This window comes from Mastigoproctus giganteus, chromosome 3, assembly GCF_048544385.1.
Source record: "Mastigoproctus giganteus isolate SK-2022 chromosome 3, ASM4854438v1, whole genome shotgun sequence".
In the NCBI taxonomy this organism is placed as follows: Eukaryota; Metazoa; Arthropoda; class Arachnida; order Uropygi; family Thelyphonidae; genus Mastigoproctus; species Mastigoproctus giganteus.
This window is the reverse complement of record NC_143577.1, coordinates 257,427,246-257,445,323: the sequence shown is the minus strand read 5'-3', so window position 1 is coordinate 257,445,323 and position 18,078 is coordinate 257,427,246. Positions and strand designations below refer to the sequence as shown.

Genomic DNA, 18,078 nt, shown 5'->3' with positions numbered 1-18,078 from the left:
ATTAACAGATGAAAAATTAATAATAAAAATTAATATTACAGTTACAGAGAATGAAAAGTGCTGAAGTATATAACAATACCACAGAAATAGGTAGGTAGGTTGCCAAAGGCTAATTATGAGAAAATGCTTTCTAAAAATGTCAAGAATTGGGACAACGAAGTTTCATAGGCATATAAATATAAAGAAAAGGACAAATCGGATTAGATCCTTACGTAATGAACATGAGATATTCACTGATATGAGCAATGTATTGATGGAGTACTTCGCTATCTTTAGAGATGAAACTCCCTTCGTGTCAGGACCAACTATGCCACTGAACCAAAGACTTGTAGAAATGAACAATATGGGAAATTACAGAGGGCTGTTTATTGGAAAAAATTGTGCCTGAAGGCTGCATAGGTGCTGGGGCAGCAAGCAAAGTTTAACAAAAGTAAAGTAGCAGCAACGTAGTAGTAACACACCATTATACTATTAAAGTAAAACCATTAAAGTAAATGAAACCAAGGGGCCTCATTTGACTCAGAGGTGATTCCCTTCAAATGGAGAAGTGTCAATGAGGGTACACTTCTCTAGTTGAATTGTAATCTAAGCAGATGTCATCCAGCAACAATTAAGAATGCAATACCTGGTCATCTAAATAAAAATATTTTCTTCGAGGGAATAACAGGATTTTCCCTTTACAAAACATTCGCTCTTTGAGGGAATATTTTGTAAAGGGAAAATCTTGTTTAACTGACCTGATTAAGCTATTATATAACAGTGTTGCCACTCAAACAATATAGAAAAGAAATCTGACACTGTTTGAAATTCAACAAAGCATTTGATTTTGCCCAGAGTGACAGGCTGCTATATAAGCTGAAATATATTGAGATCATAGCTAAGATGCTTAGATTATGAGATCACTTCACAACAGATGAGGGAGTCATAATTATTGATTAATCTTAAGAATGGGCTAAAGTTAGAAGTACAGTGCCTAAGGGATCAATCTTTTGACCACTCCTGTTTCTGTCTTAATAACCAAGTTGTTATTTGTTATTGTTATTTGGTTTTTAGGAGCATTAGCAACTAAGGCCATATTGCTCCGGGATATGCGGTGGTCATTCCCTGATCTTTCCGCATCCTCCGTATTTGGTGGTGACGGGCTCGAACCCCGGTCTAATCAAGAAGCGTGTGCTATGCACTGCTGCTCCTTCCCACCTGGCTATGGAGGCGCCTCTTAATAACCAACAGTGCCCCTTTAGGCTGAAACGAACAGGATTGAGCTGGTCAAATAAGTGGCACATACAGTATGTTTTAGTGCTGCAAACTAAGGTTTTACACTTGAAAATAACTTCAAAGTAACTTATACCCTTATCAAAACAGATGAGGAAGGAAATTAGGGTTATAATCTAAGCTGATATCAAGTGCTCTGCATAGTGCAGACAAGCAGCAAAGTAGAACTCCATGGTGCCTTTTGATGATTTATTAATCATTTGCTAATAGAGACAGGAAGTTATAATTCCACTACAAGGCAAGTGTGAGACTGCACTTGAAATGTGTCCAGGTATGATGTCCATATTTAAAAAAAACTGAACTTCTAGGAAACATCTAAAGGCAATAAATGTTCTAGTGAGACTGGCTATGGGAGCACTCATTTGAGGAGAGATTCAAATATGTGATCTACTGAATAAGTCAAACTTATTCAGTAGACCTTAAGAGTGGATATAATTGAGGTTTATATTACTTTTAGAATGAACAGTAAAACAAATGAAGGTGAAATTTTCATGGTAATAAATGATGCTAGAATCAGAGTGCATCAATTCACACAATGGGACAAGAATTATAGACTGGATTGTAGAAAACTTTCTTTTTTTATCCAGTAATTTAATGAACATGTAAACCCCTGGCCTGTGGCCATGATGGGTAGGTTGCAATATATACTGTATTTTGTATCTTGTTATTAATATTATTGTTGCAATAAAGATTCTTCTTCTTAATCACTGGAATAAACTGTCTCCACAAGTAGCTGAGAAAAGTCTGATGGATCTGTAGGAAGAAGTAAACACAAGAACTTTTTCTTTTTTTTTGGTTGGTGCAGCAAAAGCTGCTGGCTTCCCTGCACAAACATAGTGAATAAATATGATTTTAAATAAAGATTTTAGATGATTGAAAAATACATTATGATTAAGTTAAATGGGGTATTTCTTGGAAACAAGAATTTTTTTTTTTTTTTAAAGTAGGATAACATCTAAACAGGACCTGCTTAAATAAATTCCATTATACTTTATAATCCTAATTGATACCTACAAGGCTTATTATTTCATATTTCACTCGTTTTCTAAAGCAAACAGTTTTTAGTGTTATATGCAATATGTATAAAACTAAATTTACAAAGAAAAAGAAATCACAGAATACAATCAATTATATGTAAAAATCCTATTAAGGAATTAAAATAATTCAAAATTTCTAATATAACTAATTGTTTCAGGTAGTGGTTCAAAAAAGATTATTATATCAAGTTTGTACATTCCAAAGTGTGGTGAAATAAAAATTAATATTCACATATAAACATATATTTCATAAATTTATTGGACAACACAACAAAAAGATTTAACACAGTACATTACAGTAGTACAGAAGCACTATTCTTATCTCCCTGGTGTAGTATGCATATTGCATGAACAGCTGCAAGAGTACTCCTCTTCCACAGAAGAAGCACAGGCACAGAGATATGTTGGAATCTAATGAGAAGCGTAAAAGGCTAAATATATATAAGTAACAGAACTAAGTGTACATCTGTACTACACCATTTGATGCATGATTCTGAAAATATCCTGCCCTGAATTTTGTTTCTTTGCCCTTAGATATTGCCACTGCATCGTGACAGGCTGGGCATAAGGATCACAGTGATATGGTAAGAGCACCTTTGGCTCAGACCAGGCTGGAAAAAAAGTTACAGAAAATGTAGAGCCTAAAAGTGGAAATTCAAAAATCTGTTCCTCATTCTTGTCTTAACTCTTGACTGTATAACAAATATTAGCCCTCAACCAGGTGGCACAATAAATTTCAAGTTTTTTTTCTTCAATCCTACCCCCCATTCCCTTTAATTACTATACAATACACTTCAGCAACTGTTAGCTGTTGGCTGCATCATCATCTTTGGTTGTTGACACTGTACGTTTTAGTGAATCAAGATATTCCTGCTGGGATTCTGCTAACACACGTGCTAGAATGTCCGTATCATCCCAGTCATTGAGACCTAAATGAAAAAAAATAAAATTTTTACCCTATTTGTATATTACAGATGGACAGAGAAATCAGTACATTTTAATACAAAAACTTACAAAACAGAATTAGAATGCAAGAGAATCTTTCAAAAAATAAGTCTTTTCCAAAGTCATCATGGGCTGCAACACTGGTGGAAAGTAATTTAAAAAAAAAACAACTATATGGGAGTGGTTACTAAGCTATTTCCATCTTTATACAACTAAAAACCTTTATGACAAAGTGTAGAAATCAAAGCATGTTAAAAAAAAAAAAGGAAAGGAAAGAAATTAAACAAAAAAATAAAAATAAATAAAAAATCAATTTTGGTAATTCATAAGTAAGCGTAGAACTTCTTTGAAAAGCATAGCTCAAATGTAAAATCAGATGTTTAAAGTGGGGTGCAGATTGGCCTACAGACTGTGGTCTGTTGGCCAATCTGAGTTCTGCTTTTTAGTTCTTTGCAGCTTCTAGAGAAGCAGAAAGACCAAGACTTATTTTATGAATAAGCTCACACAAATTTTAGTTTCTGCCAGAGTCTGAAATTTCTCTAGAAAACTTACCATTGTCATCATGCTGTCTTGATTATTATAAGGAAAAGAAAAAAAAAAAAAATGACACTGTTATATTATGTGTTAATCCAACAAGTATAGTGTTAGTATTAACCATATGGCGTAAGAAAGCCCAAGGCTTTAGCTTCACCAATAAAAAAAAAAACTGATCCCAGTGGAAAGCTAAAATTATATATTAATTATACAAACAAATTTTAGCCAGTGAGCTATAAATTACTAGAATAAGTTACCTAGATGGGTGGTGAGTCTAACAGTTTGGGAAATTCAAAGATCAGCTGGATAGTTACTTGCGGGAGGAGGGGAATGCACAGGTTTCTATTTCCTTTTCTTTTATTATTTATTAATTATTTATTTTATTATTATTTTACTTTTTTTTTTTTTGGCTGGTGCAGCATAAGCCTTAGACTTCCTTGAACCATACGGCTGTTACTAATACTAAATACTAATACAAATAAAATTGCCACTGTATTGAACTAATTTGATGAACCTAATAAATTAAATTTAAAAATGTCAGATCTGCACCCAGACATTCTCAAAAGGATCTCCAGACCTCAATTTTAAATGAATAATATGAACAAACTAATTAACAATACAAATGAAGCTAAAATACAGTTGGGAAATCTGCAATGCTACCAAAACCTGTTAAACTCACCAAAAAGAAACCAGAATTAAAGAAATATCAAGTGCAATGTTTTTAAATATTTTGCTTAATCTATAATTTGATTAAATTATTTAAATATAGTATACTATATGTATATGCCAATTCTGTTTGCAGTAGTAGTAGTGGCATGTGATGCAAGAAAGCAAATGTATGAGCTTATGCAGCATCAGCCAAAAAAAAAAAAAAAAAAACACCATTCCCTCCAAATGCCTGTCCAGTTCCTCCTCAAATTTATTTAACCTATCAACTTCCACAACGACAGATGGAAGTTTGTTCCAGCAATTAACCACCCGCTGGCTAAAGGCAAATTTCCGCACATCTATTCTACATCTGTCCTTTCTTAACTTGAATTTATGTCTCCTTAGGTTCGTAATCTGAACAAGTGGAAGGATCCCATCAGAATTCAGCGTGCTGAACCCATTCAAGGCCTTGTATCTGATGTTGCCTAATTTATAATAAGGCAACATCAAATAAAGCATGCTCCTCCTAGCTTAATAATTATCATAAAATACACAGTAAACTCTTGCTGTAATGCTCTTGCTTATAGTACTATTCCATCTATTATCACCTGAAATAGGTAGAGAGAAAACTAGCTCCTCAATTGTAAAAAAAAAATAGATGGCATCAATAAGATTCAGATGATACCTTTATGCCAAACACAATCAAAAGCAACTTAAATTCCAAACTTTTCTATAAAATTGTCTAACGACGACTAATATAAGCCTACATATATCACCAGTGGATAATCACTGATGGAATCCATACTTGTGATTATTGATTAGATCAAAAGTTTTGAAATAGTATGAATTGGCAACTGATAGATTTCCCCTTTACTCTGGAAAGAATAGAGGTAAGCACATAGAATGATAATTGGGTAAGATTTTTCACCATTTTTAAGAACTAGGAGAATACAAACAAATTTCCATGCATAAGGTAAAAAAATAAAAAAAAAGGAATAATAATAAAATTCTTTATTCACATATTTTGCAAGAATACCATTCACGTTACAGCCATACGAAGTGCTAAAACATAGAAAACTTCATAGAATGCATAGAACATCCATAGAATACATAAATCACAGCGAATATATCGCTTTCTCCAGCATAAGATTAACCTAAATAGCTTTGAGTTATTGATCATTGCATTTGAACTAGATCTTCTAAGATACTGATAATATAGGGCTGTACCGTAGAGTATAATCTGGATATAGACTGATTGAGCCAGTCAGTTTTAGTTTTAATGACAGTTACAGGAATGGTGACAGCATGTGAATATGGATTTTCTCTTTTATTCCCTGTAGGCCGAAACACTGGACCACAGATCAAAATCAATGTTGGCAGAGCTCAGTGTGTCGATGATGCTGTTGGGAAAGTGTCACTTGAAGGTTTCTGAGAGCTCTACTCAGGATTTTCCAGCCCACAAATTCCCAGATGTTGATGAAGTCATGAACTGCAGAGCACAGATTGGGTGCCACTGTGAGCTTCTGTGCATATTCCAAGTGCTGGGCTAGGGTGTAGCTTAGATTTTTACAGATCTGCAATCTATGTCATATAAGGAAGATGAGCTCAATTGTTGGCCCACTTGAGGACCCAGAATTCTAGACCCCAAAGCATCTTCAGGCTGGACAAAGGAGTTTCAGACCAGACTTCAAATACCGTAACCAATGATTGAGCTGAAGTAGTAGAAGAGAAATTTCCTGACTATTTCTTTATTATGCGATCTACAGAGGTCGAGCTTCATGCCCCAGAAGGCCCAAAGCACTTTTGAGTGCAGTTGCTGGATCCTTATAAGTCAGATTTTCATCCATTATCACCACTAAGCATTTAACTAAATGAGCGGCAACGAGAAGATGACCCGCAATTGAGGGCTCCAGAGAGACTGCTGGATTAAGGTCTGCTTGTGCTCTCGGTGAGATGATGATATACTTTGATTTTTCCGGGTTCGGTTCTAGCCCAAATAATACACTGTAAAAAGACAAATCAGAAGATGAGTCAGCTGAGGGGGACAGATTTCAAAAAAAAAAAGTGTAAAAATGCCACCAGGAACTGAAGTTTTTTGTCTTTAGGCAAAAAATTAAGCTAGAGATTTGGATACAGGCCACTTTCAATATGCTACATTATTATTTTTAACAGCCTTAATGATTTATTTGAAATCCAAGGTTTAGATAAGAAAAAGGATGAGATTTTAGGATGGGATAGAGAATAAAGGACTTCATTCCTAAAAGATTATTTGATTGACATGACCTAAACAATGGGATCAAAATATTTAAAACAAGGAAGAGGGGGAATAGAAATCAAGTAGATCATTCATTCCTATCAAAGAAAAGAGGAAGAGAAATCACAGACCATCCAATTTTGCATTCTTGTAATAACAAATGACCTGACTAACAAGGCCATAACAGAGGTTCCAATGGAAGAGAGATCATAACCAAATTGTGACCCAGAGAACCACTAATATGAACTGCATACTTTGAAGGACTACTGTTGAAGAAAAGATCAAGAGTGTTGCATGTGTATCTAGGATTGCTTTGCAGTTTGGTGGCTAGATCTAGGAACAAGTTGTGCAAAGTCATTAGCACAATAAAACCTGGTTAATTTTTAGTTCAATGGACCAAAATATATACATTTCAATTTAAACGGAAAAGTCGAAGTATGTACAGGCAGTTCCCGCTTTGAGTTTTCACTTTACGAGTTCCGGGGTTTACGGTTTTTTTTTTTTTTTTTTTTTTTCCAAGTATGAACAAAATCGAAAATATGAAGATTAATTGCAAAAAATGAATGTTAAACATTCATAAATATCGCATTTCAAACCATGTGCATAGCTAAACAATACAGTGTTTCCCGCTTTATGATATTAATCCGTTCCAGATACACCATCGTATTGTGAAAATATCGTAATGTGAACCCAACAACACATTGTTTTAGTTATCAATTCAAAATCATTAAAATGCACTACAATTTCATCGTTATCATATGTTCTGTTATAAGAACCAATTTTGAATGGCTTTGTGATATTTTTCTAAAGCACATTTCTGAGGTCCCTACCATAAAACAATTTGCACTTGCTGGTTTATTGGGCTTTTCTGTTACTGCAAGCAATTATAAACGGGTAGTGAACTCGATCTTACTGCATTTTCAAAAATGCCGATAGCTGGAATGGTGTGGTTTTTTACTTTATTATGGTGAAATGTGTTTCCCCTTTACTGAAACCTTCAATTGTATAAAAAACATAAATTTTCAGAATCTTCTCTTCGTTCTTTTTTTTTAAAGCTTCGTAAACTTGTTACTGCGCAAATCGTGTTAGTTGCAATTTGTGAGTTCCATTAAAAAATGCTTATGCATACCACTGAAATTTATAAAGAAAAGAAAAGATTATCTTGAAAACAAACACCTCTTGAAGCATTTGAAGATATGGAGTTTTCTGAACAATGCAGACAGGCTGCAAGAGCAGGTCATGGGGTTTTGTCAATGATATACTGGAATTTTGCTAGCAGGGAAAAGGAGGTGATTGTCCCTCTGTATAAGGCATTGGTCAGGCCATGCCTTGAGTACTGCGTACAGGTCTGGAGGCCTCATTTTAGGAAGGATATAGATTTGCTTGAGTGTGTACAGACTTGAGTGTGTACATGGAAGGGCAACAAGGTTGGTGAGTGGAATGAAGGGATCCGCTTACCAAGAAAGGCTTAAGTTCTACAAATTGCAGCGGCTGGAGACTAGGCACCTGTGAGGTGATCTGATTGAGGTGTATAAGGCCTTGAATGGGCTGAGCATGCTGAATTCTGATGGGATTCTTCCAGTTATTCAGATTACAAACCTAAGGGGGTATAAATTCAAATTGAGGAAAGACAGCTGTAGAACAGATGTGCGGAAATTTGCCTTTGGCCAGCGGTTGTAGAAGTTGATAGGTTAAATAAATTTAAGGAGGAACTGGACAAACATTTAGAGGGAATCGTTGTGCAAATTTTTTTTTTGTTTTTTGGCTGATGCTACATAAGCTCATATGCTTGCTTTCTTGCATCACATGCCATGATTACTGTTACTACTATTACTATTTCTGAAGACGACTCCTTGTGCAACAAACCAATGAATGCTAATAATCCAATAATGAGTGATCAATGAGTGTGCATTTAGCCGATGATGATGATGAAAAATAAACATTCTTTAGCATTTGTAAGTCATAAAAAATTTCTTTATTATTATAATTTGCTTGATTTTACAGGCTACGTTTTCATTTCTTTGGATAAATCAATCATTGTTTAAACAAACTAATTAGCTAAATAATTTCATTCTTGAGAATGTAACCCCTATTTTAAACATTATATCTATGGGAAATAAATTCCTGCTTTACGAGCGCGCAATAGGAAAAAATTAACTTCTAAAGTCTGGACTACGTGTATAATACAAGATCAGAAAAGTTAGTATTAATTAATCAAGAGAAATATTTAGTCAGATATTTTCCCAAGTTTCATTTAAAATATTAATATATATTTTTTTTCTTTCTGTTGTGGTATACATTCATGATTAATCAATATGAGTAAGATATCTACAGTGTGGAGAAATTCAATAAATTTCTTACATGTAATAAAGATAAGTTTTATTTTTGCTGCCATTTCTTCAGACACAGTACTACATATACAAGCTGTACATTAAAATAAGTATTATGTTGTTTATTACATTAATTATATCATAACTGCCAACTTGACTTTCAGAAAGTGGATATAGAGCATTTGTAAGCAGGAGGGGTTCCCACACACGTCCACACTACACCAGAAATTAAATAAATTTCATTAGCAAAATACACATTTTATATTAAAACACAGCCATAAGATTGCTTACTAGTAATACACACTAATGTTTAAAAATTTTTAGTCTATGGATGTCTGTTTGGGTATTCTATCAGACATCAACTGACTTTGACTGCTTCAAGAAAGATACCATTCCAGACTTTACTCTCTTCTATTGAGTCAAGGTTTTGTTTAACAATGGCCATGTTAAAGTTGGCTGTCAGTAGATCTTCCAAACTTACCAGAAAGAGAGGATTCCAACTCAGTTTTTCTTTTTTAAAACTGGGTGAATATTCTCTCACACTCAACATTCTATAAGGAATTTTCAAAATGCCAAGCATGACTTGGGATATTTGTTATATTTCAAGCTTCCTTCTGCACTTGTCAGCCCCCCCCCCCCCAACCAAGGACCATTGTATATCAATTCTTTCTTTTGTCATAATAGCATCTGATTCTCACAATGAAACTGATAGACCTGATTCTGCAAAACATCAACTGCTTCGACACCAAGTACTGGAAACTTATCCATAAAAAATTTCAAATTTGAAAATGATGCATTGTCAGTTGATGCATCATTTTCAAATTTCATTGTCATTGAAATTTGCAATGGGAACTTATGCATCATGTACTCACATGCAACCATCTTCGTGGAGCAAGATAAATGCCTATGACTAAGTCAGAATCATCCATCTGATTTAGTCTGCTGTGGTAATAAATTTCTAAAATGGAAGTGGAAAATTTGAAACTGTTAGTAAAATAAATTTGTACATAATGCTTATCAATGTATCTATGAGTAATGACCTTGGTACATGGATGAAAGATGCATTGGTTTAAAGAGCTATGTTCAGAAGAGCCATATTGAAGAGCTAAATGTCATTGGCATAATATTTAAAAGAAACAAGCAAATTGCTTTATTCAAGTCAGAAGAGAGAAACAAACATTTTCTGCATGAGTGAGCATATGCCTAGAATTATCAGCCTGCTTCTTCCATCAGAAGTTTTGTTGTTTGTTATTTGGTTTTTAGGAGCATTAGCAACTAAGGCCATATTGCTCCGAGAATATGCGGTGGTCATTCCCTGACCTTTCCGCATCCTCCGTATTTGGTGGTGATGGGCTCGAACCCCGGTATAATCAAGAAGCGTGTGCTACGCACTGCTGCTCCTTCCCACCTGGCTACGGAGGTGCCATTAGAAGTTTTAATTTCAGAAGTTCCTTACTTGAGTTCTGAATTTGTCCTCTTCAAACTTATCATGAACTGGATCTGAACACGAGTTAGTGCCACTCACTAGTGATTACTTGTATTTTTCAATTTGGTGACTCTGAAAAGTGCTCACATTGCTTTTTCTCACCACTTCTAAGCTCTTCTTGTCAAAGATTGCAACTGATCTAACAACCTATTTACATATTTAACCAAAGACAACTAAAAATGCTTCAAAATATTTTTTTACCTCAGCAGCATGCACCAGTTCAAACTGTTTAAATCTAGTTTTCTTTTAGTATTTCCTTCTAGATCGTAGTAAATTTCTGTCAAGTATTCATCCACTTTCACAAGAAGGCATGCAATTCCCTATCCAGCACACAAATTAAAAAGATGCCTATAACTACTAAGTGTTCAATCTCCTCTTTTAATACACTTACTTCAGCTTTTAGGTCTACCATAACAGGTGCATCAACAACACTGTGCCAGACAGTTTTGTGACGGAATCCCACATGCCTTTAGGTTGTTCAGAAGATGATTTCCAATGTTTTACCCTGCAGTGTCAACTTCCAATGCTGACATTAAGGACAACCAGCTTTCAATTTAACTTCTTCTTTTTTTAAAAAATTTTTATATACTTTGGAATCACCGATTACTGCCATCTACAGCAATCGAAAATGGCCCATTTTTCAGAGCTTCCCACCCCTCCACTATCGGGAAACATTTCTGAATAACACAACTGCATGATTATCACAACTCAGAGGAACATTGTTCCTCTGAGCTGAGATATGTTAAGAGGAAGATCATGTTCTATGACAAAAGATGCAAATAAACAATCCATGTAAGACATCGCTGTCATCATGAAATGAAACTTTTATATTAATTTATGTTAGTAAAATAATAAGAGGAGTATACCTCAATATAGTGCGTAGAACCCTTCCGTATGATACCCTCCAGAAATTAAAACGGAAAAAACGAAAAAAATCGGCAAACTTACCGGTACATTAGAGTAAAAAATAAATAATTAAATAATCAATTTAACACAATACAAATCAATTTAAAACAATTAAAAATCGAATTAACGCAATTAAAAGAATCAAACGAAAATATTCAAAACGATTTTCCTTCCTTAAAATAAATAATTAAATAATCAATTTAACACAATACAAATCAATTTAAAACAATTAAAAATCGAATTAACGCAATTAAAAGAATCAAACGAAAATATTCAAAACGATTTTCCTTCCTTTAACACAATACAAATCAATTTAAAACATTAATTTATGTGGAAATAGATGGTGTTGTTATGCTTGTTATGCTTATAGATTTGCAAATGTTTACAGTATGTTTTGTGCCACTTGAAATATCGCACCTACATACTTCCGTATGTAGGTGCGATATTTCAAGGCAAACATGTTATTATTTCTGGATTTTACAATACATGGAATATCTTGTATATAATTGTCTTTTGAAATTTTATGTTGTATTTATTTGGCATCTGACTGAGCAACACTGTTAATTAGCTTTGCACAACACAAGTCTGACAAATATCCTATTATCATGTGTTCCTATTTTGCAACACAGGCTGCCATAGCACACCAATTTGTTAATACAGTATGCAGAAATTCACAAAAATCCAATTTTAACATACTTTTTTTTTGTTATTTTTTTTTTAAAGGAAGAGATGGAGAAAAACTCGGTTTTATTGAAAAAAAGACAAGCTCGTTGTTACCAACTATATTATGGCGAAGAAAGGTCAAATTGAGTTTAAAAAAAAGATGGATTATCTGACATAAATGTGGAGAGCTGGCAACTATGTTATACATGCCTGCCTAAAGGAGGGAGGGAGAGAGTATCCATGTCTTGGGATAATATTTGCTCTTTAATAGTTGTAATTCACAAAAATCAGTTCTTTAGAGTTTACCTTTAGTGTTTTTACTTTAAGTAAACTTTGTAAATGAGCACAACTGCTCTCGCTAATTAAAGCTGTGTAAGCTGCTTTAATTAGCAAGCCAAATCATATAAGCAAGTGAACAACTTTATGCCACTTTGGAAGAGCTGAGAGTGGTAGAGAGAAAATGACCAGTGTCTGATCTGGAAAAAAAAAAATGTTTTTTTTTTTTTTTTTGTTTTTTCTTATGAAAACCCCAAACACAAGAGGTATTAGAACCTATAGTACTTAGTACCGTGCTTGGGTTGGAGGTTGAGAAGATATTTGTTAACATTATACTTGGAAGGTTGTTCCAGAAAACGGCAGTTGAATGAATAAACAAGGAAGATGAAAAGTTGGTTCTGTGAGTTAAGTTGGACAGTAAATGAATGTTGGCTGTGGCAGCACGTGTTCGGACTGTTTTGAAAGAGAGAGTGGGAATTATAGAAGCCAATTCAGAGGAACAGTGCCCATGGAAGTATTTGTAGAAAAGGCATGCAGCTGAAACAGTATGTCTATGGGACAGCAAGTGGAGGGATTCTGTTAGAAACGAGTCATTAATTAACCTAATTGCCCTCTTCTGAATGAAATCAAGAAGTCTGAGAGAGGTTTCGGGGGCACCACCCCAGATGTGGGAACAATATTCCATGGTAGGGCAGATTCGCGATTTGTACAGAGTGAACAGCTGTTTGCAAGAAAAGTAACGCCGAGAGCGAAAGAGAGAGGAAGCAATATTTGTAATGTGCTTATGCCAAGAGAGATTAGAAGTCAGGATAATCCCCAAAAGAGATATATCAACTTGCCTAGAAATCAGAGTGTCACCAAAGATAGGCATAGGAGCAGAAGAATCCTTTTTGCGAGATATAAGACAAGACCGAGTTTTAGAAGGATTGAAATCAATTAAATTGTCTTTGCCCCACTGGGGAATTACCTGGAGATCGGCATTTAAGGAATTGGCAGTGGATATTCGAGAAGTTGAAGCTGATTGAGCAGGGCAAGGTTTCTCAAAATGGAAAGTCCTCTAGGCCCCTCAGATTACAACTTGGTGATGATCTCTTCACCAATGGAGTCAAGCTTTCATGGCCATTCTCAACCTTGTATTGTTTGGCATTACAAGAATGCAAAATGGGATGATTTGCAAAATTACTCTCGGCATTACTTTTCTTCCAAACAGCTGTTCACTCTGTACAATTCTGTCCTATGATGGATTATCGTTCCCACATCTGGAGCAGTGCCCCCAAAACCTCTCTCTCCAGCTTTAAGACTCCATTTAAAAGAGGGCAGTTAGGTTAATTAATGGATCATCTCTTAACAGAATCTCTCCACTCTGTCTCACTGACATTCTATTTCTGTTGTATGCCTCTTCTACAGATTCTTCCATGGGTACTGTTCTTCTGAATTGGCTTCTATAATTCCCAATCTCTCCGAACATATGCCACAACCAGTCAACATCCTTTTACTCTCCAACTTCAAACACACAGAATCAACTTTTCTTCTTCCTCAATTTATTCATTCGACTTCCTTTTTCTGGAACCCCCTTCCTTCATACATATTTCCTGAAAATTACAATCTACAGAAATTCAAGTCTAATGTCAACAACTTTCTTTCATCTTCTCAACATTCAGCCCATGCACAGTACTAAGTACTATAGGTTCTAATACTTTTCTTGTTTGGGGTTTTCATAAAAAATAGACAGATATATATGAATCCACTTACACAATATATAAATCCAAATATTTAATACACAAATCCACTTAGTCCAGTAGAAGATGCTCAGATTAGATAAGAAGATCACTAAAAATGCCATCAGTCCATCAGTTATAAAAAGTGAACATTGATAAAATTTCAGACTTAATGAAGGTGCCACTAGAAGAATTCACATTAGCTAACTTAATGAAGTCCAAACGAGGCAATAATATTATACGTTAGTTGTTCTGGATGCCTCCTAGAGAGTTACCAATAAGTTCAGTCTAGAAATGAAAGTGGACCAACTAGCAAGCTTGCCTACCATTTTAAAGCTGGTATCCTTGAAAAGTAAGGAACACTGAATCTCAGCAGGAAGCCAGTCATAATCTTAAAAGACACAACCCATACCACATGATGAAAGAGATGGGTAGGGTGGATGCTGCTTACTCTGCAGACAAGACTGAAATACCACTGTTTACACCATTTCACACTTCAGAGAGAGTGGTGGTACTGCATCAGATAATGGGAGTCACTGACCAATTGCAATTATACAATACAGTATGCTACCCATATTTTTTTTTTACCGTACATCAAGGTTATAAGGGAAAATTCAGAAAAAAAAAAAATTTGCAAACAGCACAAATTCAATAAAATAAACTTGACCTTGGGTATAGACTGCTGTTGGATTTCGAAATGAAAACTTATCAACAGTAGTCTAATATCGTATAACATATGTTATTGATCTAATATTTAAAACAGTCTATAATGATAGACTATGTATATTATAAATAATGAAAACAGTTTCTTACCAAAAACAGATGGTGGCAACTGGTTCAAAAATGTTGCAGTTTCAATAACAGAGAAGCCCTCTTGACCTAGGGATTCTGCAGATGAAGAATTAGTAATTCCACTAGTACTCTCTTCTATGCCATTTATAAGTGCATAAGCTCCTGCATTTCCAGAGCTTTCTGCTTTTGGACTCAGTCCTAAATAATTAGAATATTATTGTGATTACATCCTATGAATTTTTACAATGAAAAGCTCCTTAAATTATAAATTACTTAAAACTGGTCTCAAAATCCTTCTAACTAGAATTATATTGTGCAGTGAAATAACTTTTTTTTATAGGAAAAAAAAAAAAAAAAAATTACCTCTATCTGTACTGAGATTTTCTTGTTTAAAGTAGGTTTCCACAATATGGGCAAGGCAAATGAAGCAGGTAAAAGTTTTTTTTTTTTTTTTTTTTGGGGGGGGGGGGGGAAGACCTTGCCAAAAAAGCTTGCTTCCTTGCATCACTGACAATATTAATATTCTTCTTGAAAAAGAAATAGAACTAGTTCTTTCAAAAAAGAAAAATAAGGTAAATTGAAATGCTTCTTCACTTTCAAAGAGCATATTAGCATTAGCATTAGTAGAGGCATTTGATGCAAGAAAGCAAGCTTATGCAGCATCAGCCCAAAAAAAAAAAAAAAAAACCCCACTTCCACTTCACCCCTCTGTTCGTTCAAAATATCTGTCCAGCTGAGCCTTAAACTTATTTAGGCTATCAACCTCCACCACAAGGGATGGCAGTCTGTTCCACCAACCAACCACCCGCTGGCTAAAGACAAATTTCCGCACGTCTATCCTACATCTGTCTTTCCTCAATTTGAATTTATGCCCTCTCAGGTGATTTTTCTGAGCTAGAGGAAGAATCCCATCAGCATTGAGCATGCTTAAACCATTCAAGGCTTTATACACCTCTATCAGATCACCTCGCTGGTGCCTAGTCTCCAGACACTGTAATTTGCAAAACTTAAGCCTTTCTTCGTAAGAGCACCCCTTTGTTCCATTCACTAATCTTGTTGCCCTTCTCTGTACTCGTTCCAGCAGCTCTACATCCTTCTTGAAATGAGGCCTCCAGACCTGTATACAGTACTCTAGGTGTGGCCTGACCATTGCCTTATACAATGGAATAATCACCTCCTTATCCCTGCTGGAAAAATTCCTGTATATCATTGACAATACTCCATGAGCTACTCTTGCAGCCCGTCTGCACTGCTCAGAGAACTTCATATCTGCCTGCACAATCACCCCCAAGTCCCTTTCATTCTCTACCACTGTCAGTGTAGTACCACAGAGTTGATACGTTGCTCTGGGGTTGCTGTTTCCCATGTGTAGTACTTTACATTTGTCAATGTTAAACTTCATTTGCCACCTCTCAGCCCATCTGCTCAACCTTTCCAGATCCTGTTGCAGCAGCATAGTGTCAGTAGTGTCCTTGACAACCCTGCCAACCTTTGTATCATCTGCAAACTTGGACATTAAGCTTGATATACCATCATCAATATCATTTATAAATACAGAAAACAATAATGGACCCAACACTGAGCCCTGAGGGACTCCACTAATAACATTAGTCCACGATGAGCAGTGTCCATTGATTACCACTCTCTGTCTTCTCCCCCTCAACCACCCCTTTATCCATAGCAGCAATTTGCCTCCAATGTCACACTGCTCCAATTTGTGTAGCAGTCTTCCATGTGCAACAGTATCAAAAGCCTTTCTAAGATCCAAGTATATAATATCAAAGTTATTCCCTGCATCCAGTTCTTTTGTGACTGCATCATAGTATCCAATCAAGTTGGTCAGGCAAGACTTCCCCTTAACAAAACCATGCTGTGTCTGAGCTATAACTGAAGTCTTGTCTAAATGATCCTGCAGTGCTTCTTTAACCAGTGCCTCCATTAATTTTCCTGGAACAGAAGTTAAGCTCACAGGTCTATAATTACTTGTGTCAGCCTTTGATCCTCCTTTGTGAATTGGGGTCACATTTGCACATTTCCAGTCTATGGGTACCTCCCCCGAGTCCAAGGAAGCTCTCATAATTATGGCTAAGGGTTTGCTTACTTCCTTTGCTGCCTCCTTTAATATAACTGGATAGATCCCATCCACCCCGGGTGCCTTTCTTGTGTTTATCTTCAACAGTTTCTCCTCCACTTTACTCCCAGTTATTTCAAGATTCTGTAGCTTACTGCTAGAGTTGAATACACCTCTGGCATTCTCCTTGCTGAATAACTCCTCATGTGTGAATGTCGATGCAAAATATTCATTTAGTTTGTTAGCTACCTGAGCAGGATCTTCAACAGTTGACCCATCAATATCAAGTGGACCAATCTGATTCATCCCCTTCCTTCTAGAGTTTACATAAGTAAAGAACTCTTTGCTGTTTTTCTTTGCATCCCTTGCCAAGGATTTCTTGTAATCTGCCTTCGCCTGCCTAACCTCCTTTGTAACTTGGTTGCATATCAACTTGTATCTATCATAGGCTTCTGTGTCATGTGTTAATTTGTAAGTATCCCATGCATTTTTCTTCTCTGCCATATGCCTCATTAGTTCATCTGACATCCATTTAGGCCTAAACCTTGAACAATATTTCTTAGTTGGTATGTAAAGCCTAGTAGCTTCCAAGATAAGTTCTTTGAATGCTTCCCATTTTGAATTTGCTGTTGGTAACATCATCAGTTGGTCCCACTGTATAGAATTTAAATACTGTCTCAGTCCATCGTAGTCGCTTTACGGAAGCAATAACCCTTCCCTTTACCCCTAATGGTAGTTACCTCTTTCAGTAAATCCCACTTCAGCACACTGTGATCACTGCCACCTAGTGGTTCATTTATCTGCAGATTCTTAATGCATGAAGAATCACTGCTGATAATCAAATCAAGAGTATTACTCCCTCTAGTTGCCTCCGAACATGCTGATATAGAAAACAGTCATCCAATAAATCCATAAAAGCCTTGCTAGTGTGTGAGTAACCAGCCCCCAAATTCCAGTCAATATCTGGGAAATTAAATTCTCCCATTATAAGACTCTCTGATTTACTGGCCCACTCTATTTCCCTGTACAGTTCCTTATTATACTTATCAGAGTCATTAGGCCTATAGCACACTCCTACTCTCAATTTTGATCTCCCAATGCTTATGTCACACCAAACTGACTCAACACTGCACTGTCCGGCGATGT

General features: G+C 35.6%; 1 protein-coding gene across 4 annotated transcripts in view; it reads right to left on the bottom strand.

Annotated features, from left to right (window-relative positions):
- Positions 1–2,550: 2,550 nt before the first annotated feature.
- LOC150089094 (OTU domain-containing protein 5-A-like) overlaps positions 2,551–18,078 on the bottom strand; it is a 176,940-nt gene continuing 161,412 nt past the window's right edge. For 3 of the 4 annotated variants that reach the window (XM_090371057.1, XM_090371058.1, XM_090371060.1), the window contains 2 exons: positions 14,883–15,059; positions 2,551–3,238 (listed from right to left, as the gene is read on the bottom strand). In XM_090371057.1, coding sequence (XP_090227183.1) covers positions 3,114–3,238; positions 14,883–15,059 — 302 coding nt within the window. In that variant the 3' untranslated portion in view covers positions 2,551–3,113. Of the gene's footprint in view, positions 3,239–3,806; positions 3,824–14,882; positions 15,060–18,078 lie in introns of all 4 variants that reach the window. The other variant, XM_090371059.1, reaches the window with a different exon arrangement.